A 25,289-nucleotide genomic window follows, 5' to 3' on the forward strand; every position below is an offset into this window, starting at 1 on the left:
CAAATCTGGAGATAAAGTCTGGCTCTCCTCAAGGAACATTAAACTGAAGGCCCCTAGCCTTAAACTGGCCCCCAGGTACTTGGGCCCATTCTCAGTGGTGGAACAAATCAATCCCGTGGCATACCGCCTTCAACTTCCCCCATCCATGCGAATACCCTCCGTATTCCATGTATCTCTGCTGAAACCTGTGTCCCAAACCCACGGTTCCACAAAACACCAGATGGTCCTAAACCAGTCATGGTTCAGGGGCAGAAGGAGTTTGAAGTTCAGTTTATCCTGGATTCCAGAAAAACGAGGAGTTCGGTACAGTATCAAGCGCGCGCACGTTCACGTACTTTTCTGTCCTCCCGCGAGAGGGACTCCCAGCCCCAGCTCAGGCCGCGCGCACCTCCCCCGCGCGGGGCACACGCCTGATGTGCATGCACCGCTCACAAGCCGCGCGTCAAGCAAATCAGCTGTGGCATTTCTCCTACCTATCCCTGTCCCCCATGGGGCCGCTCCTCCGTCCCTCCCCCTCTTCCCATTGGGCTCTCTCCTTACTTATACCCTGCTCAGCCATTCCTTCTTTGGCTGAGCATAGCTTTGTGTGACCTGCGTTACCCACGGTCATGCCTGCCTTAGTGCTTGTTGTTTCTGTGTCTTCTAGTGCTCTCCTGTGTACCGAACCGGCTTGACTGTGGACCCACTCTGGATTTCGACCCCTGGCTTGCCCTTTGACCTCCCGAACTCTCCAACCCACCACTTCGGCTTACGGACTCCTAAATACCTCCCGGCTCAATACCAAAGGCTCTCGGCACCAACTATTCTACTGGAACTTCCCTATTATCCGGCGAGTACCTGAACTTTTATCATTTCTCTCGTGCAGTGCCGGACGCCAACTTCCACCTTCCAGGCGTGTCCCCGCAGCTGTGGGTGCAAATACTACCCTTTTCGCCTCAGTTCCGGGGTCCCTCCTTGTCCGTGGTGAGTGCAGCATGACACCCGGCTTCCTGCTTTATCGGATAAGATCTGTTTTCTCACCTTTCAAACAGAGTCTTTACTCGCAGGTTTCTGTGCAGTGTCTAAAGTGCCCTTTCTGGATTGCATTTCGTCATTCTCTAAGACGAAGACACCCATACTGGACCTCGTTGCTTTACCTGAGGCGTCCGTCCCTGTTCTCTATGGCCCCAATAGGGGTATGGACATGCTGTCCCCTACTGTCTCCTTGATGCTTACTATGCCATTCGCCAAGGCCATAACTTCGGATTTGATTCTCCCTAAATATCTGAGGCCAAAGGAGGCGGACCCTTCTTCAACTGCCTATACCACAACCAAGAATTACGTAAACATTGCTACGGCTCTTTCGAATTGCTTGGGATAACAAGCCTGGTTCGTATCAAAAGTACTGCTTCAATATCTTGCAGTGAACCCTCCCGCCCAATACCCTCGCTAACCACCACCCGGAATTCCTTGGGAGCTAAAGACTCTCGCAAGTTCTTACGTGCTGATTCCAATAAAGCCATTGCCTGCAATGAAGGCCCCAATGTCATTCATGTCCGACAATCAGTGTCCTGTGTCCCGTACTCTTGGATTATTACAATGTACCGGGCACCTGGCTACTGCCCTTCTGATGTCCCTATTCGGGAGTCTCCTGTCCTTTCTCAGCTTTGGATTTCAAAGTCCCCTGGTCCCATTTCCCATGTACCGAGAACCGCAGTGCCACTGCTCTCCTTTGTGGCACTCGTCAATGTACACCTGGATTTTGGACCTAATTCTCGCCTGAGAAACTTCAGGAACAACTCAATGTCTCCCAGACCTATGAATGGTCCTGTCCACCCAGGCTTCTCACCCAGAGGAGGTGTGTGGGGGGGGGGGGGGGGAGGTACTGTAAGGAGCACCAACAAACTGCAGGCTTTCAACGCAACCTTCCACCTAAGGAAGTTTAGTAACAATTCCATGTCCCCCAGATCTATGAATGAACCTGTTCGCCCGGAGGTCTTACCTGAAGGGGGGTTACTGTAAGGAATCCGGTTCTGCTTTTGGTTATAGCCTTGCAGAACTGTGCAGTTTCTAATTTCTCCCTCTGGCAATCTATAAGCACCTCTGCTAGCTATCTCTGCTGCCCTAGCCGGTGCTCCGTCACTGGAGGAATTTTCACACACCTCCCTCCTGTGATTGGCTCACTGCCCTTTATATGCTGGGCTTTGGCACTGATTCAGTGCCGAGCATAATTCTTCTCTGGACGTTACTGTGTTCTGCCACAAGCCTCCTGGCTTGTCTCGTTTGTACATTAACCTCTCTAGTATTCATTATTATTTCCTGAGTATCCTGAGGCCTGCTGTTACTCTCTACGCAGAGGCCTGTCTTCCCGTGTTCCCAGAGGCCTGCTGCTACTCTCCACGCAGAGGCCTGAGTTCCTGTGTTCCTGAGGTCTGCTGCTACACTCCACGCAGAGACCTGTCCCGGACCCCTGTGCTGAAGCGCTGGTTTTCCCCGGCGTTGCCCTGCGGTGTTCCTCGGCCAGCCTGCTGTCTTCTCCTACAGACACCTGCATCATGGGCCGAAGCCGCTCCTCGCTCAGAGGTCGCTCACGCTCCTACGCTGAAGCGGGGAGCTCCTGTCTACCCGTTGCCAAATTCCTGCTTGAATAACGACAATGCTGCCTTCTCCAATCCTGACCCTGCTATGTCAGACTATGGATTTCGCACTCCGGATCAGTCTGTGCGGACTAAGGTCGGTGATTATATAACCCCACCTTAGCCCCGCGGTCCGGTCTCGGTTTGTGGCGAGCACAACCGTAACACATTATCTATGCACGGTATATATGGTTCATGTCACACAGCCATTATTGTATTGAGACAGAGCACTAATATCTAGGGTAAAAAAAATTAACATTTATTAACAATAAAACATCACCCAATGGAGGTGTAGGACCACCTTTGCATTTCGCACACCAAGGAGTACTCCTTGATAAAGCACATGAGTGTGCGAAACGCATAGGAGGTCCACCACCACCTTTGTGTGGTGATTTATTGTTAATACATTTTCATTTTTTAACATCCTGGCTCTCCTGGCAGTGCGCTGCTAATTTATTTATTTTTTGCTTGTATTCAAAGAAAGTCAAATAACAGGAGATAGCTTTAATGTAACGAGATGAGGACACACAAGCACGTTAGAATAAATGTATCGATTTATTTATCTGCTCTTAAGTACTGTCACTGGGATTTTCCATGGGTACTTGAGCAATGTTAATAAGTAATGCTAGCACTCCTGTTTTAATGGTTGAGCATTTTTGGGATAGTTTCTAAAGTTTATTCAACATTACTTTATTGTGTGCAGTGAAGAGGATCTAATTACAACAATAATCCTAGCCAGACAATAGACCTCAGTACCCTCTGTGCTCTGCAATTATGTATCACACCTGGTTTCTATGATATAGTCTACCATTATGTATAATTGATAAGGTCGTAATTGTAAAAAGTTAAAATAGACAAAGGATGATGTACAATAGATGAACAAGAGCCTGAATCTCGTGGCTTTATGTAGAGCTACCTAACATTCATTATACTAATTAGACATTTTGTTGCCTTTTGTGCAAGACTGATTGAATGTTGTCAGGGGCATAGTGCCTATATAAGCACAAAAATACAGGTTTACAACGTCAGCAGTATATCATTGTATGTATATGCGGGTGGGTATGTATTAGTGTCCTTGTATATGTGTGCATGTGCAAATCTGTTAATATCACTGTGTCTTTGATTATGTTATGTGTATGAGTTTCTGTATGTATCAGCCTGTTTATGTGTGTACTATTTGTGAATCATTGTGTCTCTGTGCATATCAGTATGTGTAAGTGAATTTGTACAGTGGTGTTAAAGCTGACATTAGAACCAGCACCTAAACATGAGCACCACTGAAATGTTTGTTTACATAATGTTCATCCTGCCTGACTCCCTATGCATTTTATTATGTATATAAAGCAGGGCAGTGCTGAACAAAGGGTAATGGGCCTTGTTCAATATCCTGTGAATCCATGTTCCCCTTCATGAGGAAAATCTGAGCTCCAGACATCTGTATAGCATCAAATTTGCAGCAGCAAAGCATATTGAATAGGGGCCAATGTCATTCTGTCTTTTTCACAGCCTGCATAAGGAAAGGTATAGAAATAGGAAACAAAATGGAGGTGCACAGCGAGTAGAATAGAGGGCTGGAGTTTTGTATCACTGCCATAGAATAACAAGGAATTTCAGCTAAAACGATTAATAACACAGAATGCTTTTATGAAGTGATGACGTTTGTTTGCAGGAGGTATGCTCTAATGATTAATTCTGCGATTCACTCATGTCTGAACATTCCTAATCTTTATTAAGTTAAAGCTCTTAACGGGATTGACGGTGGAATCACTTAAATAGCGTAACAGTCCTTTATTGCACCATAACTGTTACCTCTCATAGTTTAGAGATTAATGTCAACTTCACTTTAATGTTGGCAATTGCAAAGAATTGTCTAAGTAAAGCGGGAAAATCTATTATTAAAATCCATTGAAAGTCAAAATCAGGCCACCTTAACCTCCGGTGAAAGCCTGTTCATTATCTTGCCGATTTCTATTATGATGCTTTTGACGTCTGTCCCATTTCTAGAAGCTACAAGGGAAGATTGGTTAAAGGGAAATACAAGGACAAAATCGCCTACACGGCGAGGAGGCGTTTTGTCTTGATCGGAAAGAAAATATAACGGAAAGCGAGGATAATCAATTGACTTCGACTGTGCAAAATATAAGGTGCAATTTGCAGCCCGGTTAGCTCTTGCAGTGCTCAACATAAGATGAGTTTTGGACATAACTTTCGAGGCAGGCAATCTCTGGGGCATATTCATGCTTTCTCTTAGCCTAGAAGTCAATGTCTTTCGAGGATAAGCTCCAGTCGATTTCCCATTTGACATAATTCCCTCAGGGAACGGTAGTAAGGATTTTTCTCTTGAAGTACATTTGCAGCACATCTCATTAACTTCTTTCTGAGCTCCTTTTGTTTCATTTTCACCATCTATTGGAGGAGACATATGAGGTGTACTAACTTGTGTCATTTTATAATTGGCAAGTGACTCGTAGTTGGGCTCTTCATTTTCTATTGAATGACTATATTTGGCAGAGCTGCTGGATTTATGTGCATGTCTTTGTGAGATGGAATTGTTATCACACCTCCATGAAGTTTGAGGAGAGGATGCATGTAGAGAAAGGGTTGCCCTGTTGACCTTTTTGCAGCTGCTACAGTTTCTTAGGCCATCGGACATCTTATAATTGAGCAGCTCGATGATGTCATGGATAAGTCCTTTTTTCACTGTGACATCATTGGTGCAGTCTAAAGACAGGGCCGGGCTGTAGTTAACTTCTAAAAGCCATGGTTTCAGGGTGTCGTCTATGAGGATGTCGAAACCAAAGAGTTCAAAGCAGTTAGGAGACAGAGGCACAGATGGAGCAATGGCCAGCAGGGTCATGGTCACTATATTGTAGATTCTCTGCCAAAGCAGCACGTCATCCACCTCTAGACTACGAAGATAAGATCGGAATTGACCAAGGGTCCACTTACAGCCGCTGCCGATCCTCTCCTTGTCTGCAGTGTACGAGGTGCTGTATTTGTTAATGCTGGTGTTGGTTAAGTGGGCGTAGATGTTATCGAGCGAACCAAGATTGAACTTTTCTGTTGCAAACCTGACCAAACCCTCCTGGTACACGTAGACAGTCAGCGGGCAAAAACAGGTGACACAAACGTATATACGTAGATCGCTTTTGTAGCCAGAGATCAGCAAGGGGTTGGTGATGTACTTCTGCACAATCACAGCGCAGTCATACGTCAGGTCCTTGATATCCTGGAAAATGAATATTCCTCTACCCCTGGACAGGTCAGCTGGCTTACAGATCCAGTAGCCTGACTTTTTATCATGTCTCTCATTGGTATATTCAGCTACAAACTTTGTGTAGTCGTTGGGTAGGATAAAGGCTACCGGGCTAAACTCATAGTGGGATGCTCCATAAATTCCTTTCATGCGTTTCAAATGCCTTACCAGGCAGTCCTTCTTTATCATCTGTGCTGTCCTGGGATGGTGGTTGAGCCGCTGCCATGGTTTTATGCTATCGTGGTCACATGCTCGAAATGCAGATGACCGCCAGTGCAAGTTCCATTCTGTCTCCCCTTGATCATCAAATTCCTTCCAGCCACGTTCCAGCAAGACCTCCCGCACTACTCTGGGAACGCTGTCATGAAGACGGAACACCAGGGGGCTTGACATATTGTCCCCCTCATCCCCTTCTGCCATGCTGGAATCTCAGCTTCCACGTAAACTTTATTAACTGCAAAAGAGGTAAAACACATGCGTCAGATTGAGGTTGTCTCCCAGGGTCACTAAAAAAAATAATTAACTACAATGTTTTATGATGCAGATCTATTGCATGGGAAGTAAAAGTCTACGCTGGCATTTGAAAGTAGACCTTACAGTATTGTAACAGTTTCTAATATAATGCTTTCAGTTTGCAATCTGTACTATTGCTATAATAGTGCTGAACAGTGCACACAGAGGATTGTCGTTTAAACATACAATATAGTTATACAGGGAAAGAAATAAATGAGAGTTTAGAACATAGACACGTAATCCGTTCATTTGTTGTAGCATGTTAGATAGGATTGTGGATACTATTATGAAGGGGGCTACTGAGATTTCAACAAAGGGAGGAATGTGAGCAGTAGTAAGAATGGAGTTACAGCAAGGTTATCTGGAAAGACTTTCAGGTTCTGTAGAACAGTAGAAATAAAGGCACTAAGAGAACGACCTAATACATAGTACAGAGCATGAATGTTTCATAACATACAGTACATTTGCAGCTGTTAACCATTTCAGTGCCTGTGAATGGGTTAAACTAAGAAAGGTGTAAGAACTCAAAGAAGAAAAAGAAAATCTAAAAAGTTCTCCCACTGTCTATATGTAATAGGTAGCTAGTGAAGGGATTCTAGAAATGGGGGGTGATGGTCACTCAGTGGCAATACTGTAGGAAAAAGAACTGAGACAGAGGCCCGTCATTAGAATTTTATATAGAGTAGGTTGGGTTGTTCAAAGCATGCATAAATGTTTTAGGAAATGGGCACATGTAAAAGAATTAGGCTTTGGCCCCCGGTGGCCGCGGCTGCGCACGTGATGGCGTGCACGCCGCACACAAGGTACAGCCCTCTATGGGGCAGGCCCCAGTCTGCGTGTGGGATGCACGACTGCCTTTGTCAAAAGTCAAGATTTTTGTCTTTTGGCGCCATGGCCAAGCATTGGCCACGTCACGCCGGCGGTTCAGCCAATAAGGGTGAACCAGCCTAGTGACATCATGGCCACGTCTCCTCGTCGTGAGTTGCCTAGAGTCCATCAGGTCACGTTGTTGCAGGTAACGAGTGCCGCCAGGCACCCCGTCGTAAGCGCAGCCTACTGAAGCCAAGTCCCTTGATATGCTTGTGCTGAGAGTCATATTCCTATCAACTGCATATAAAAATACCATGTGGGTACATTTGCATGTCTCACACAAGTCTGCAACCCTGTCATTCTTTATCATTGCTTAGCAAATAATGCATCCACTGCAGCTAGGGATTCTGGGTAACGACATGCAAATGAGCAATCACAGTGCACTCTGTACTCCTTATTAATTTTAACATGGACCCCTATAAGCCTTCTGATATTACACCACTATTCAGCACAGCCTGGGTTAAACAACTGCAGAGCCAGTAAAAACAACGGCATCAAATTAACAGCAAAAAGTCCGTTTTTCTCTTGTGATGTAGAGCCAGCATGGGGATTCCAATTTAAGTGAGGCTTTCTGTACTTTCATCTCTTTCACAGAGCTAGTGGCAATAACCATGAAGACGTGCAGTAATTGGGCATTTCTGCCAATCCTGTTTTAAAATGACATAGAAAATATGTCATAGCTTTTAAATCAACACGCATGGGCCGATTCCAGCAGCTGCAGTACATGTCAAATTGCGCGATATGACAAGGCGTGAGGTGGTGGAGAAAAATTGGTGATCGGGCCATATTCTATTAGATTTTCTGCTTCTAAAATTTCGCATCTGTAGCACCTTTGCTAAGTTTGGCCCTAGTGAGTTCTGGTCCCTAAAGTATTTAAGAGGTTAATTCTTTTAACAGGTCAATTTAAAGCTGTAGACCAAGCAATATCCAACATGTGCGTGTGTGGTTTTTTTTTTGTTTTTTTTTAATAAATCAGTTCTGTACTATGAGAAAATACTTGTAGCATTTAAAAAAGAAAAACAACAACTCTTAATGACATTTTTAATGTATTATAATGTAACAAGCATTTTTTGCTTCTATAGCAACCATTTACAAAGTCACATCCCCTTCCTCTTTTGAAATAGGCTCTGGTACACCCCTTTTTGAGCCCTCCCCTCTCTCTATCAGTGCACTAATTGTATCTAGTGACTGCCTGGCCACATGATCTTCCCCATAGAACTTTGACTCTTTGGTCCTCTTCTGCTGCACTGACAGCCACTTAGTGAACCCCGAATCACAGGAAAACGGATCGATCGGCAATTTAGCTAATTACTTATCATTGTGTGGATTGTATTGATGCACCTATTAAAAGGAAAAAAAATCTAAAAATAGCTTGGACTGCTGCTTTAAAGGTTAGTTGTCTAGCTACGCCTTGTATCTAGAAGTTGCTAGAAGAGTTACCCTTTAGGGGATGGCTCCAAGTAAAGTAAGCCCACACTTAATTTGCCCAGCGACAGGGGTGTGAATAGTAGATTATAAATATCTGAGTTTTGGATATGTTGGATTCATGCAGGGCCGGGCTTAATGCAAATAGTTGAATAAAGGGCGCCAGGAACTTTTGTTATAACAAACAAAGAGCTTTATTTACTTTAGTTAGTTAATAATGACTCCACAAATAATACAATATCACATTGAACATCAGTGGGTTATAAATAGTATGGTTGCTTGCTATTCTTCTCTAGGGTAGCCAGGTGTCCGGTTTTCACCTGGACAGGTCGGTAATTCCGATGCCTGTCCGGTATAAAATTGGAGGTAATACCGGACACCTATGTGTCCGGTATTTCCATTGTTACGGCGGCGGAGGCAGTGGCAGCGCAAGCGTGGCAAGTGAGAGGGCGGCAGCAAGCGCGATGGTGGGCGGAGGCAGTGAGAGGGCAGCGGCAGTAAGCGTGAGGGCTGGTGCTGAGAGGGCGGAGCCAGTGAGGCAAGCTAGTGGCTGGTAGTGAGAAGGTGTGCCGGGACGGTGGCCGGGCAGAGCAAGGAGGACTGGTGTGCTGTCCCTGATTGGAGGAGAGGACAGCCAACCAGCGTAGCCCACACCCCAGGGACGCAGAGACATTTTCCAGTGCTGTCTGCGTCTTGCATTGTAAGGTACAATGTGGGGGGGGAGGGGGAGGTATATTTATTGGGGTATATTTAATATGTATATGGGAGGTGGAGGTATTTTATATGTATATGGTTGGTGAGGATATATTTTATATGTATATGGGTGGTGGGGGTATATTTAATATGTATATGGGAGGTGGAGGTATATTTTATATGTATATGGGTGGTGGGGGTATATTTTATATGTATATGGGTGGTGGGGGTATATTTTATATGTATATGGGTGGTGTAAGTATATTTAATATGTGCATGCAACTGTTATACCATTACTCAAAAACAGCAAGCTTGACCCTACCTGTCCTTCTAACTATCGACCTGTCTCCCTCCTGCCTTTTGCCTCCAAACTCCTTGAACGTCTTGTATTCTCTTGATTGCTACACTTTCTCAACACCTATTCTCTTCTAGACCCTCTACAATCTGGCTTCCGCACTGCTCACTCTACTGAAACAGCCCTTACTAAAATAACCGACGACCTCCATGCTGCCAAAGACAGAAGTCATTACACTCTGCTCATATTACTCGACCTCCCTGCAGCATTTGACACCGTGGACCACCCTCTTCTCCACATTCTCCATACTCTTGATATTCGGAACAAAGTCCTATCCTGGATCTCCTCTTACTTCTCCCATCGTACTTTCAGTGTCTCTTTTGCCAACACCTCCTCCTCCTCTATCGATCTCTCTGTGGGGTTTCCCCAAGGCTCTGTCCTGGGACCCCTTCTCTTTTCTCTTTACACACTCTCTCTAGGTGACCTAATCACATCTTTTGGGTTTAAATATCACCTCTATGCTGACGACACACAAATTTACCTTTCAAACCCTGAACTTACACCTGCTATACAGACCAAAATTTCTGAATGTCTCTCTGGAATATCATCCTGGATGGCCATCCGCCGACTGAAACTTAACATGGCAAAAACAGAGCTCCTTATACTTCCTCCCAAACCTGGCCCTACTACCTCCTTCCACATTACTGTTGGAAATATGATCATTCACCCAGTAGCCCAAGCACGCTGCCTAGGGGTTACACTCGATTCCTCTCTCACATTCTCCCCTCACATTCAAAACGTTTCTAAAACTTGTCGCTTTTTCCTCCGCAATATCACAAAGATACGCCCTTTCCTCTGTTACTCGACTGCTAAAACTCTGACTCAGGCCCTCATTCTCTCCCGTCTCAATTACTGTAACCTCCTGCTGTCCTGCTACAATCTATCCTAAACTCTGCTGCCAGACTCACTCTACTCTTTCCTAAATCTGTCTCCGTGTCTCCCCTCCTGAAATCCCACTCCTGGCCTCCGATCAAATCCTGCTTCTCACACTCAATTCTCCTCCTCACTTTTAAAGCTTTACACTCTTCTGCCCCTCCTTACATCTCAGCCCTAATTTCTCGCTATGCACCATCCCGACTCTTGCGTTCTTCTCAAGGATGTCTTCTTTCTACCCCCTTTGTATCTAAAGCCCTCTCCCGCCTTAAACCTTTCTCACTGACTGCCCCGCACCTCTGGAATGCCCTTCCCCTCAATACCCGACTAGCAACCTCTCTATCCACCTTTAAGATCCACCTTAAGACACATTTTCTTAAAGAAGCATATGCATAGCACTGTGGATAATCCTGGACACATGCTACATAAAGCTTGGCATCCTGCAGACGCACTTACTAGAATTCCTTCCTACTGTCTCTATACGTTCCCCTACCTACCTTTTATATTGTAAGCTCCTCGAAGCAGAGTCTCCTCTTCCTTAATGTTACTTTTATGTCTGAAGCACTTATTCCCATGACCTGTTATTTATGTTATTTGTTATTTATATGATTACAACATGTATTACTATTGTGAAGCGCTATGTACATTTATGGCGCTATATAAATAAAGACATACAATACAATACAATACAATATGGGTGGTGTAAGTATATTTAATATGTATATGGGTGGTGGGGGTATATTTTATATGTATATGGGTGGTGGGGGTATATTTTATATTTATTGTGGTGGCGGGGGTATATTTTATATTTATTGGGGTGGTGGGGGTATATTTTATATTTATTGGGGTGGTGGGGGTATATTTTATAAGCTCTTAACTACTTCTTACCCCCTACATGGCCCTTAACTACTCCTCTCCCCCAGGCCCATACCTACCCCCTCCTCCATGGCTCTTACTTACGCCTCTCCCCCTCCTAGGCCCTTACTTACTCCCTACAAGTCCATTACATGCTCACCCTACCCCCAAGGCCCTTATCTACTCTCCCCCTGCAAGCACATACCTTCTCCCCACCCACCCCCAGGCCCATACTTCCTCACCCACCCCGAGGCCCATAACTACTCCCTCCCAGACACATACCTACTCTCCCTCCCATACCTAATCCCCCTCCCAGGCCCATACCTACTCCCCCCAGGCCCATACCATCCATTACCTCCTTCTCCCTCCCCATAGCTCCTTCTCCCTCCCTCCCTGTAGACGGACGTTCACAGAGGTACACAATTGGAGACTTTTATAAGGTGAAATTATAATAAGGCTTTATTGTGCCTTTTCCTTTTCATCAGGAAATCATCCAAACACAGGGGGGGGGAACAAAGCTTCTATTCACTTGGGAGTATTTCTAGTGAAATCCTATGCAATTAATTCACATCTCCCTTAGTAAGCATTTCTCCCAGCCCCAAACATATAGCATGAAATAAGCAGATATAAGCAGTCTCTTAAGAATGAAAGTCTTATCTGTTAGCTGCTGTAGAGTAAGCGTCTCTGCTCTCCTGGGAACCGCACCCGTGCATGCACAGAAAATGTCAGCATCCAGGTTTAGAAGTCTTATTTGGTGTCTTGCAATCAGCTATGCTGTGCAGAGCTCAAGACCGGTCAGCTCCAGAGATCTGTGTTCTCTTGGTCAGTCTCTGGGAGACTCAAGAACACTGCTCTGTCTCCAAAGTTCAGCCCACAATTGAGCTAAGGAGTCACTTCCTGTCTCAACAGAAAGGCTTTTGTAAGCAATCTAAATCAGGCAGGTGGTGTTTATTAATTGTCTACCAGCAGTTAACCACCACACTGCTAGATTAAAGGCACATTACTTGAACAGGGATTACTCCCCTGTTACACTCCCCATAACTCCTTCCCCCCTTAACTATTTCTCCCTCCTCCTACCACTAGCTCCTTCTCTCTCTCCCCTTGCTCTTTCTTCTCCCTCCCCCCATAGCTCTTTCTCTCTCCCCATAGCTCTTTTCCCCCCTGTAGCTCCTTCTCCCTCCCCACATATCTTCTTCTTCCCCCTTCAGCTCCTTATCCGCCCCAATTCCTCATTCTCCCGCCCCAATACCTTATTTTCTCCCACCCCCATCCAGGTTCATACCTCTTTCTCCCTCCCCCCCCACATCCAGGCCCATACCTTCTCCCCCCAGTTTCTCCCCAGCACACCAGAGGGTTAACAGTGGGAGAGATCTGCTCCATTTGTCTTGGGCCCCAATATTTCTGTTGGTGGCCCTGGCTGTGTACTCTCCTCCTATTGGGACCTTTTGATAGGGAGCTGTGTACTCGGCTTCTGTTCTGATTTCAGAATGTAGCTTGCAGCTAAGACATGCCTAACTGGCTGATACATTTTGGAGCACTAGAGTCCTTGTTCTGATGACCCAAGTTTGGTCTGTAATCTGGGCTGTAGCTAATTAGGGCACATTCCTTACCTAGCAACATTATAGGGGACAGTACATATCTACTACACTTGCTATACACTTAAACAGGATTTACATGTAACTGGTAGGCTCCTCCACTTACATCTCTCCAGGACAGCTGACTCTAGAAACGTCTGTCTTGCTATATATACCCTAATGTGACAACAAACATTATACAACATAAAAGGGGGAGTGGCCTGGATTCTGCCAAGTCACTTTACACTCCATGAGGTGAGAGGGGCGTTATCCTAAACATTTACATTTTACGTTATATTTCTAGTAGTCCCACTGAAAGGGAGCGACTACAATTGTAAGTACACATTCCGAGCGAATAACCAAACTATACAAATGGGGCGATGTTAAGTTATTTCTTTTATGAAACAGAACTAACATACCATACATTAAGGAGATTACTCAACACAGCTAAATATATATGTAGCGGTCATGTAAAATGGCTACAGTCATCTCTCCTGCTGACAGTAAGGCCTGGTAAGTTGTGGGCATGCCAGCAGTAATTATGGAGGTTTGCCCTCACACCCTGGTGGGGTGCCCTGTGTAAGGATGGGAGTGGTCTCATGCTCTGACTCCATGATTAGTGATGTCAGAGGTGTGTCAGCTTCCAGAGTGTACATAAGGCACAGCACTGTGTCTAAGAGTTAGTTCTATCTGAGTCTAGTTCGGGAAGGAGTTCTGTCAAGTTCAAGTTCAAGTAGTCAAGACAGTTATGTTCTAATAGCTGCAGTAGGAGTCTGTGTCCAGGGACCTGGCGCAGAATAAAGATATCCCGGCTGGGATAGGGAATCCCTGATCAAGGTGACATACCTTTTAAAGGGAAGCACGGGCACCATGATGGGCTAGAGACACCCCATTGTGGAGGGCAGCTAGCCCACCGTATCAATAAAGATGAAGCTGATCACAGAAACCCTCGTGTGTAAGAGTCAAGTGATTGCACAGGGGGCTGCACCACCGAGGAGTTCCTCACCAGGACCATCCCCAAGTGACCGAAGGGACCCTGATGAGGTGGAGGCGCTGCACTGGAACTAGGTAGGACTGAGCACACTACCTCAGCTGCCTGTCTGGACGGGTCCTCCCCACACACCATCATGCGGGAGACTCAGGAGTCCTGTTGCCAACAGGTGCACCACCAGACACTACCACACTGTAATGGGGACCGGTTAGACCACAGGGGCCAATGTGAGATTGGGTGGGTCAGGCCGGGTCAGAAATACCGTTACATTTGGAGGCGAGCTGCTGAGATCAGATCTGTCATCAGGACAGGCTCTAGCTAGGCACACTGGGAAACAGGGAGAGTGTCTGCTGCCACTCTGTGCTGCGTAGGGACGGACCTAGGGGTGGTCAGGGGCTGACAGGGTATTGTCAGTTCGCAGGGACGACCTAGGGGCCTGAAAGGAGTGAGGGGTTTGGAGCCGGGCTATAGCTGACCGAGTCACTTTGAGGTAGTGCTAGTTGGTAGGACGCCAGAAGGGATAGCCTGTTAACGTGGTCAGGAATCCTGGAGAGGGTCTGCGCTAGGCTGACCAAGAGAGGTAGACGCCCCAAGTACTGCATGGCAGAGCCAGAGTATTCTAGCCCATTCCAGACACTTACCATAGGGAGCACAGACTGGGAGGAAGGAGTTACAGCAGACACTGAGAGAGTGAGCCTAGCCTGAGGTAGCGCAACATGAGTCCAGCCTAGATCAGGTACACATGTGGTGGTGCATCTGAAGCAAATCTTTATTGTACTGGTGTGGTGGCTGCCCCGCAGAGTGGAGCCCCATGTACGACAATTGGTACGAGAGCATAGCAACCCAAGAAATGGAGGATCCGCGCGGTGCGGAGAATCCAAAATGGCGATTGGAGGCTGAGGGGGAAGGCACCCGTGGCGTGCGCCCCACTGAAGAGCAAACTGTCGCTGAGCTGTCTTTAACTAATCTGCTCTGGAGTGGAGCGAAGGCTGTGGCTGCCCCTTTTTTGTCCTGTCTGGGACGCCGAGGGGCCACCCTTGAAGAGTGTGAGGACATTGTGATAACTGGGGGGGAACCCAGTGAGGAAAGCAAACAAACTGACATTTCGGGCTTAAAAGCCAACCAAAATGGCGGTTCCCGCTTGCTAGGGAGACCGCATGGGCCAGTTGCAGAGAAAATGGCTGATCCAGAACTTGCACAAAGCTGTCCGGGAATGGCGCGAACAGCAGAGCCCCGCCCTGATGGGGGGTATGGCGCGAAAGCTATGGCTGTGCCTTCATGGACAGTGACTCACTCGGCCCCTGTGCTGAGTCAACCGCTTAGTCTATGGGACCCTCCCCTGATTTCCACCAGGGGGAGTGACTTTCAATTATGGCCTGTGGGAATGCACCCACTGGGCCCAGGGACTAATATCCAGACGGCGCCACTACAAGAAGTAGTTCCGGCCGCGGAGGTAACGTGCAAAAAGGAGGGATATTTTGCACGAAAAGCAGCAGCTAGGAGAAGGCGGGAACTAGCCGCGGCCCAAGAATCCCACTCTGACGAGGAAACTGGCGCGAAAACGCAGACCGCGCTCACCAGGACTGAGAAAGGCGCGGCCTTGATTAAGGGGCATGCTATTCCCCTGTGGGATCCGCCCATAATTGCAACCCCTGGGGGCGGGTTCCAGCTATGCCAGCGGAAGGAGGAGCCGAAGCAGGAAGTGGCTGGCCCAGAAGCTTCTACCGGTCAGTTGCGAGGAACCACTGACCTGGAGAGACCCATACTGAAAGTGGTCCCTACTAAAAGAATGGCCTGCTCCTCCACTGTGGGAACTATGGTCTCCACCCAGCCCTACTCGGTACCCGGCGGGGTACTGGTAGTCAGGGTGGCCAACACCGAGACGGTGGTCGGGCTCTGCCTACAATGCGGGCTGCCCGGAGGCATTGTTAATACGGCGGCACGCTGCCCACAATGCGGGACATTATACTTATGGCCGATGCCGACGTTCATTCCAATTCAATCTGCTGACCCCCCCGGGGGATACGGCTAGGCGCTCCGCCGAGTCCCCTGGTGCACTGTGGATCAATCGTGCAAGTCCCGGAGAAAGGGGACTGGAGTCGATAAAATCGGCTGGGTCAGCGGCAACCGAGACGGTCGGGTCACTCCCCGACCGCACTGAGAAAAGACTATCGCCCCGATCGGTGACCCCTAAGTCAGGGAAGGGGGATTACTCGGATGAGGATCTCCGCGAGCTAGCGGAGGTGAAATCGAGGCCCAGGACAGAAACGGGGAGGACGACACCCCGTAGCGTGAGTAGCAGCCTGGAAAGCAGGGCGTCCCCCACAGATCGGCGAGCCGAGAGACGGAGTCCCTCCGCCTCAGGACACGGTGGCGACGGGCGAGAGACGCCTACACCCCTGCGGAATGGTAAGAAAAAGCCATTCACTTACCTTGCTCCGGTAGATGGTGTAGCGGAAACAAGGCCGTGCCAGGCCCAAGACGCACGTGCGGAGGAGATACCACTTCCGGTGGAGACGACAGCGGAGCTTCCGGATGTCGTCATCGAGGAAGAGATCCCGCATGGGGGTCCAACCCAAGATGGCGGCGCTTCCGGTTCCGGGGAGGACATCACTTCCGGCGACGGCGGAACCGCTGGGAAAGACGCAGCGATGCTTCGGCGATCGGGGGAAGGTCCCCGATCACCTCAAAGGCCCAGAAGTTGGATGAGCGATCCGAGGACTGAGGAGGGTGAGATATCCTCATTGGACCAGTCTACGGACAGCCGAGAACGGGTCATAACCCCGTGGGGTCCAATCGCTTGCCCTTATGTCCCATCCCACGCCCTAGATAAAACCCCTGCCCCTGTCACCTGTTCCACGGGATCCCCGCCTAGTCTGGAACTTGTGGACATACCTTTGGGGGGGGGAGGAGAGACGGACTGGGGAACGACAGCGCAGTTGCGCTACGGAAGGCATTTCTCGGGGAGGGGGAGAGTTGAGAAAGGCCGCGGTAGGCCGGTGGCTGCCCCCTGTGGCTCCCGACCCAGTGAAAAAGGCCCCGGGATCATCAAGGTGGTCTGTACCGCGATCGGCACGGACATCGGGGGTATTTTCCCAGGGGGATGAAAGCGATTCAGGGGAGTCACACAAGTTCAAAGAGCACCGTTGGTGGGTCCCACTCTTTAAAGGGTATTCTGCATGGATGGACCGTACTCGGTTTCCCATCCGGAGGGAGGACGTGGTAGACTACTGGTGGGCAGTAGGAGAGTTCACCCCTGAGCAGAGGGACAGAGAGCTGCAGGATCGGTGGATTCAAATTGAGCATAGGGAGATAGAACCCATGGGTCCTGACATACTGTCAGATCCTGTGGATCCTGACGAGCCCCTGTCATGGGTGTTACCTGGGAGGGCAGGTAGAGCTGAACTGACCAGGATCAGCAGAGCGGAACGGGCGATAATAGTTCGTTACAAATCATCCCACGGGTTGGAGTACCCTTACGTCCCTGAGCCTCTCATGGATGAAATAGAGGAGAACAGAGGGAGGTGGCTCAGGGAGACCATTGAGATGTACTTGGTCGGTAGGGGAAGTGCAGTGATAGGAAAAAAGGCAGAGGAGTGGATAGAACATTTGGTACGCATATGGGGCATAGGAAGGAACATCTACAAGCATAAGGTGACCTATAGGCCCGAGAGGGGACTGCCGAGACATTACTATGTTACGGTCCTGGATATGGGTGGTAGGGAGGTAAGAAAACCTGACCCCAGTCACTACTTTTAGGAGGTACTATGCATTACGCGGGTTCGTGGCTGCTGGTCGGGGCGGGCTTGGCGGAGTGTACTGTAGACATTTTTTTGTGTGCATTATGAAAATTTGTAAGATGTTCTAATTATGTTTTTGTGTTACAGTGCTTCCTGAAAAAGGGTATACAAATTTAGGTCCCAGCGAGGACGATGGGATTCACCAGGGGGAGAATGTAGCGGTCATATAAAATGGCTACAGTCATCTCTCCTGCTGACAGTAAGGCCTGGTAAGTTGTGGGCATGCCAGCAGTAATTATGGAGGTTTGCCCTCACACCCTGGTGGGGTGCCCTGTGTATGGATGGGAGTGGTCACATGCTCTGACTCCATGGTTAGTGATGTCAGAGGTGTGTCAGCTTCCAGAGTGTACATAAGGCACAGCACTGTGTCTAAGAGTTAGTTCTATCTGAGTCTAGTTCGGGAAGGAGTTCTGTCAAGTTCAAGTTCAAGTTCAAGTAGTCAAGACAGTTATGTTCTAATAGCTGCAGTAGGAGTCTGTGTCCAGGGACCTGGCGCAGAATAAAGATATCCCGGCTGGGATAGGGAATCCCTGATCAAGGTGACATACCTTTTAAAGGGAAGCACGGGCACCATGATGGGCTAGAGACACCCCATTGTGGAGGGCAGCTAGCCCACCGTATCAATAAAGATGAAGCTGATCACAGAAACCCTCGTGTGTAAGAGTCAAGTGATTGCACAGGGGGCTGCACCACCGAGGAGTTCCTCACCAGGACCATCCCCAAGTGACCGAAGGGACCCTGATGAGGTGGAGGCGCTGCACTGGAACTAGGTAGGACTGAGCACACTACCTCAGCTGCCTGTCTGGACGGGTCCTCCCCACACACCATCATGCGGGAGACTCAGGAGTCCTGTTGCCAACAGGTGCACCACCAGACACTACCACACTGTAATGGGGACCGGTTAGACCACAGGGGCCAATGTGAGATTGGGTGGGTCAGGCCGGGTCAGAAATACCGTTACATATAAACTGGACATTTTACATTAAATGACGGAGGTAATGAGACCTTTATTCAGTTTTTATGCTAGGAAGGAGACACTGCCTAAAAAGCAGAAGAGGCTGGTTCAAATCCCAGTGTTGGCTCCTTGTAACCTTGGGCAATTCATTCTATCTCCATTGCCTTTCCGTATCACCAAAACTAGACTAAGTTCTACAGAGCAGGGATTTTTTTTCAAGTTAATGTTAGAATTTTTTTAGAAACACATACATGTAAATTATTTTAATACTCTACATAGAAAAGGGTATTACTGGCAGAGCCTCCAACAGCTTTCCAAAGGACCAGGACTAGAGTTTCCACTGGGGCCCCTGTGTCGGGGGCCTTGTGAGACCCCTTCTTTCTCTTACAATCCCACCTCACACACCACCTTGCTCTCCCCCATGTATTTCTCTTCCCCCTCTATCTCTCTTTTCCTCCCCCTCTCTCACCCCCTCTTTTGCTCACTCACCCCCAGTTCACTCACACTCCCCCTTCTCTATCACTCTCCCCTTCTTACACTCTTTCCCTCACTCTTCCTCCATCTCAACATGCCCCTCTCACTCTCCCACCTCTCCCCTACCTCTCTTACACCATCTCTCGTTCACTCACTCTCCCCCCACTCCTCCTCTTTCACTCAATGCCCCCCTCCTCTCACTCAATCCCACTCTCTCAAATCCCCCTCCCTCTCTCAAATCCCAGTACTTCCTCACAGTGATTCCCTCCTTTCCTACCCCGCACACCCACAATCCACACATACATGAAACATGAAAACACCCTAAATGTATTTTAAAATAATGTCAGTGAATAGTACCTTTCCAAAAGGTACTATCCACCTGCTGCATTTAACCGATTAATGTCCTGGGCTCCTTTGGGGTTGGAACTTGGGGTGAAGGCTGAGGAGAGCTGGCAAGAGCTGGGGCCCGGCAGTCAACAGAGGCCTGGCAGCCAGACGCGGAAGTTAGACTACAAGCCCATGCCGGATGGGCCCCCCACAGCCAACATGCCCGGGAAAGTTGTCCCAGCACTCTCCTCCCCCTCCCCTCTCAGCGGCCCTAGCTATTGGCCACTAGTGCCCAGGCCTGGTTAAAAGCCTTCAGCTTCACATTGGCCCTTCAACTCCTCCAGCCAGGGCATTAATGTTTGCAGTAATGTACATAATTAGGTAGACAGCATAGTGAAAAGTTAGAAAAGTGTATGAAAAAGGCAATAATTTCAATTAGGGGGTCCCTAACCAACAGAGCTAAAACAGCTAATCTCACATCTATTGGGGCAATCTTCCCAGCCTTGAGATTGCAAGTCTTTCTACCCAGTTTCTCATTTTAGACTTAACAGAGGTACTATAATACCAGCGGATTGGCAACATCTGCACGATTGAGACATTTTGGCCATATCGCATGGAAGGAAATTGGTTCTAAATAACCCTTTTAGAATATGTGACATGCTAATCCGAGCAAAAAGGTATTTTTTTCAGCGGAAATGCACTTATCGCAGCTACTAGAATAGGGTCCGTAGGGTACCATCAAATTCATCAAAGCCCAATCCTGGGGCAAAACATTGCTCTAGATATATAAAAAAGAAAAAAAGAATTTCAATAGGATATTTTCTTTGATACTTATGGTGCCATTTTTCATCCCAGAATGGCACTACTTTTGCCTATGTACATATGATCCATAGACCTGTTAGTTTTGCAGTTTGTTTTAGTTGCAGTTAATTTTTGTCCATGTTTGGATCCATCTCAAGCAAGAACAAAGAGGCAGGGTAACGCAAGTATTTGTAAATCATCAGTTGTGTTTAATACCATTGCTACCAAACTTAAGAACCTCGTCCCTCATGTCTTGCTATGATCCATATCAAGTAAAACCTTTAGTATGTTATTTATTGAGTCAAAGCATTTTTCCAGTGTTTCAACTGAAGACCGGCAGCCTTTCGATAGCCATACCCTTGAGAGAGGCTGCCAGTTTGCTGCGAAAAACGTCAGAAGAATGCCTTGGCTCCCTAAATAGCATATTGAAAAAAGAATCCAAAGTGCCCAGCTTTAATCTACAAGGATCAAACAAGAACAAGACCATCCGAGTTTCAATTATTATTGCCGTTCGTTGTAACACTTTTGTTTGGATTTCTATAAACAAATATGATACTCATAGTGATGAATGCAAATTTCTCTAGGATGAAAGGGCTGTGTTTGCATTATGAATGATGCATTGCAAACATGATGTCATAACTAGAAACACTTCAGTGAATAAATGTTCAAGACAAAGACCTAAGGATGTGAACGTTTCCTTGATACATTCAAGCACCATGACACCTGCTTTAGGAACTGAACAATATCATTGCCTTTAAAAAGCAGATTCTGGTCTGGTCATGTCTAGCTACGTAAATGCCCAGCACTATAGTGACGTTAATGTTTACTTAACAGAAAAGGTGACACATTCCTGGAAAACCATCAGCTCAATTTACCAACATTCAAACAAAGGAAGGGCACTCGTGATTATTATCTCTGCAATTACCACACTTTAACCTCTTTACAAAGAGCTTTGTTAGGCCGCGGACATGGTCAGTGCTTAGGCGCTGACCCGCACTGACCCGCGCTGACGCTCGGCAGTGAGCCCCTGCAGCCGCAATGAGAGCGGCTTTAGCAGGGGCTCTCGCACGCTTCCGAGACTGCCTGGCAGCGGGGTGAGTTGTTGCTCATTGGGTGAGTTTTTGCGGGGGAGGGGAGGGGGAGGGGAGGGGGAGGGTCCCAAGGGGAAGGGGGAGAGACTGGTTGCCAGCGGGTGGGTGAGTTGATGCTCCGGGGGGTTGATGCCCCACCTCCCGCCCCGCCTCCCGCCCGCCTCGCAAGCGTGCTCACTGCCTTGCCGGCCAGGCAAGAGCTCCTGCTTGCACTGGCCAGGCACAGCGTGAGCGCGCCTCAGCACGAGAGGCAGGAGTATGGGCACGACCAGAAGCCTGGTCCTTCTCTGTCCTTTCCTTCTTAGTTCTTCTTCTGTACAACTCCAATACACATTCAACTGGTTCTAAATTCAGCCCAAAACAGGACCATAGGCCACCAGCACACTCAGGACCAAAGTTGTGCTAAATTTGGGACAGTTGCTAACACTATGGCTGAACAGTTATAATTGATCATTTCATTTCCTTTCAATGGTAAGATTGCATGACTTGGAAACATAGGCACACAATGTTAAATCAATAACACCACTTATCATTTATTTTCCTTATTTGGTCTAAAGTGACCCATTACAAATATCTTGGCATTTCTGGCAAAGCTGATATGTTTTGAAGCCTGCGCTGGATTGGTCTGTGCTGGCGAATCTCTGCTCTGGCTCGCTCTATGCAACAGAATGGGATTCTGGGAGTTGCAATTCCTGTTCCTTAAATAATACTTTGCTACTGAAGAGAATATGATCCCAAGCTGTGTGTGTGTTTGTGGGGCTCTGTGTGTATTTCTATGGGTGGTTGTTATTTCTGGGGGGAGGTTGATTTGTGAGCATTTTCAAGTTATATGCCCTTATAGATCACCTGTGAAGCTGACCAATAATTTTCAGTTGATGTAAATTAATAAAATGGCATTTAAAAAAAATGATTATGTGTAAAAACATAATGGGGCCTTTGTTCTTAGATTATATTTAACATACTTTTGTGCGTCAAAATTTCAGTGCAAAAAAATCATACAAACCTTCATAAAATGTGCGTCATGTATGAATATTTACATACATATATGATGCATGAATTGTTTGAAATAATTTTTGAGGCATAGGATTGATACAATTTAAATTGAAACAGAATTATGTGTATTTTTGTATTTATAACTAGTGCTAGTAATTATCAATTATTAGTGTAATATTATTTGTAATAGCTATATTGTGAAAATAATACATTTTGTTATCCTACACAATAAAATATCCATGCTGTGTCAAATAGCTTTTTGGGTTGATACACAGCAACACCATTCTGCGCTAACACTACTAATAATCTTTTTATGGTCTGCGCCAAGTTGAACTTGGCAGATGAATATGACGCATTTTCTACAGTTTTGTTTGGCACACAGAGTACATACTGTACTAGTAACATCTGTTTGCCGAGCACAGTCCATTTCTGAGTGCCAAAAAGCAACAAAATATAATTTTTCAAGCTACTGGAGCAGATTGAGACATTTTAGGTTAATACTTAGGGGCAAACAAGCACAACGTAAAATGAGATTTCACTGCGTCAATTCTACAGCAAAAAATAAATCTGGTTGCAATGCTTAGTGCATAGCCTCCTATAACTAAATGCATTCTTTCCTAGTAAATCCAACTGTTCAAAAACATCCACATTACATTTTATTCAAGCTCTAAGTGTACCCATTTCTTATTTTACAGGGATTCATTTAAAAAGTTTCTGTTTAAAACACATTTAGTTACTGTAACAGACCAGTTAGGACTAATTTTTGGGGGCCACCAAATGATGGGAATATGGGCATTGGGGTTACCAAACCTACCTCTGCATTGCTACTGCACCATCCAGCCGTGGCCCTACCAAATAGCCAAAGGGAGTACGCATGTATGCGCACAGAATGCATTAGTGGCATTAGAATAGCTACATCATTATGCACCTTTCACATCCCATCAGTACACCGTGTTGCTTTTCAGGGAAGAGTAAAATGTCCCCAAACAAGCACTCAATGCACCCTTACTGAATGGATATTTTCATTCCTTAAGCTGTATAATATTCACGGTACAGGAGATGAAGTTGTCAAGACATTTTCTTTTCCTTCTCAGTGAAGCTGAATGACACTTGTAGCTGTGACTGTCACAGTCATAATACAGATTCTATTGTGACAAGTAGAACTTTCTCACCCGTTTTAAAAACAGATATTAATCCAGCACAATCACCGGATATAAAGAACACATGAATATCAACTAGCAAAGGTTGGGTTCACAAATAAAACAGATTGTACTTTTGAAAATAGACTTAAACACGTCACTGCCAGCTGCATTGCGGGTCCCTGCAGCAGCTAAGGGGTTATATGCTACTGTATCATGGGGATTATTTACTAAAAAATGACAAAAACAAAAAGGTACAACAACATTTGAATAGTTTTAGCAGTAACATAGCTACTGTAAATTCATTTAAATAAGAAATGCAGCGTTTTGGTCAAAATGGATAAAGATGGCCAATCTTCTACAACAGGCTTTATAAAGTTAACAACCCTCAAAGATAATCTGCTAGAGAAGTTATCGTTTGAGCCACGCATAATAATAAGACGTCTCCCATTAAAGAAAAAAAAGAAAAACAAGACAAATGTTATTCCCGTTTTACAGTTATGCAACATGGAAAAATCACGAAAGAACTAAAAGGAATTGTCTTGTGACTCGGGTCCTCTTGAATCTGTGTCCCTTCTTCTTTTTCCCGTCGTTATTCTGGATTTTCTCTACACTGACGTGATAACACAGCAAGTGTTGCATTCTCTCACCTTGATTCTCTGCCTTACAATGATGCAGAAACTTTTGCTTGGTTTCTCAATGCTTCTCCTTCCTGGTTGCACCTATTGGTCTGCTGTGTGTGAGAAGCAGCTCTTTGAATTCTTCCTGATCCCTCTTTCAGTGCCGCCCTCTTGCATGACGCTAGACTAGTTGCTATGAGACGGTTAGTGTCTCAGCACAAGTGACAAAAGGCTTTTCATTTAAAAAAAACAAAACGTGCTGTGTCAGAGGGAGAGGATACATATACCATGATAAGTGGCCCACGACGGAACGTGTGTTTAAGGCTGAGTTCACACAGCCTGCGATGCGACGTGTGTGCGCTTAGGTGCGCATGCACTTTTGCCACTCTTTCGCTTTGGTGTGTGGGAGTTTTCAAACTGAAAACGAGACCCGGCGGCGAAGTACAGCGTTGACGCCAGTGCACTTGAAGAAGATAAATTAAGTTGTGATATCAAGCGGCTGCCACGTCACGTGTACTTCGCTAGCCAGTCAGAAACACACACACTGTTTCTTTTTTTTAAAAATTCAATGCTGTGGCTAAGGGATGGCCGGTGAGCCAGTAGCTTAGGGAGGGACGGTGGCTGCTACTGGGGGTGTGTGGGGGAAGTGGCTGCTACGGGGGGCGGTGGCTGATACTGGGGGCGCGCCCCGGTGGCTGCTACTGGGGGGGTGTGCCGGTGGCTGCTACTGGGGGGGTGCGCCGATGGGTGCAACTGGGGGGGGGCGCACCGGTGGCTGCTACTAGGGGGCCATTGCTGTTGGAGGGCCGGTGGCTTCAAAGGGGGTGCCATTGCTACGGGGAGGGGGGGGCGTTAGGCCAGTGGCTGCAGGATGACTAGGGGGTGAGGGGGGGGCGACAGCTAGGGTTGCCAGGTGGCGTGTCCAAAAATACTGGACACAATACTAAAATATACGGACCCTCCCAATAGATATAAAAATATCCCCACGTCCTCCCAAAACATATAAAAAATACCCACCCAATACATATAAAAATACCCCCACCTACCCAATACATATAAAAATACCCGA

General features: G+C 46.9%; 1 protein-coding gene across 2 annotated transcripts; it reads right to left on the minus strand.

Annotated features, from left to right (window-relative positions):
* Positions 1–3,251: 3,251 nt before the first annotated feature.
* On the minus strand, positions 3,252–24,369 carry TTLL2 (tubulin tyrosine ligase like 2). 2 transcript variants are annotated; one of them, XM_075597086.1, is made up of 2 exons: positions 24,251–24,369; positions 3,252–6,325 (listed from the first exon to the last, which is right to left on the minus strand). In XM_075597086.1, the coding sequence occupies exon 2, from the start codon at positions 6,289–6,291 to the stop codon at positions 4,534–4,536; it is 1,758 nt and encodes a 585-aa protein (XP_075453201.1). In that variant the 5' UTR covers positions 6,292–6,325; positions 24,251–24,369; the 3' UTR covers positions 3,252–4,533. The 2 variants fall into 2 exon arrangements, with proteins under 2 accessions (XP_075453201.1, XP_075453202.1); XM_075597087.1 differs by lacking the exon at positions 24,251–24,369 and adding an exon at positions 23,276–23,664.
* Positions 24,370–25,289: the final 920 nt, after the last annotated feature.

The sequence above is a fragment of the Ascaphus truei genome, chromosome 4, assembly GCF_040206685.1.
Source record: "Ascaphus truei isolate aAscTru1 chromosome 4, aAscTru1.hap1, whole genome shotgun sequence".
Classification (NCBI taxonomy): domain Eukaryota; kingdom Metazoa; phylum Chordata; class Amphibia; order Anura; family Ascaphidae; genus Ascaphus; species Ascaphus truei.

What these genes read in the sequence shown, in the direction of transcription:
- TTLL2 (XM_075597086.1), bottom strand. Translation starts at nt 6,291, where the DNA reads ATGGCAGAAGGGGATGAGGGGGACAATATGTCAAGCCCCCTGGTGTTC.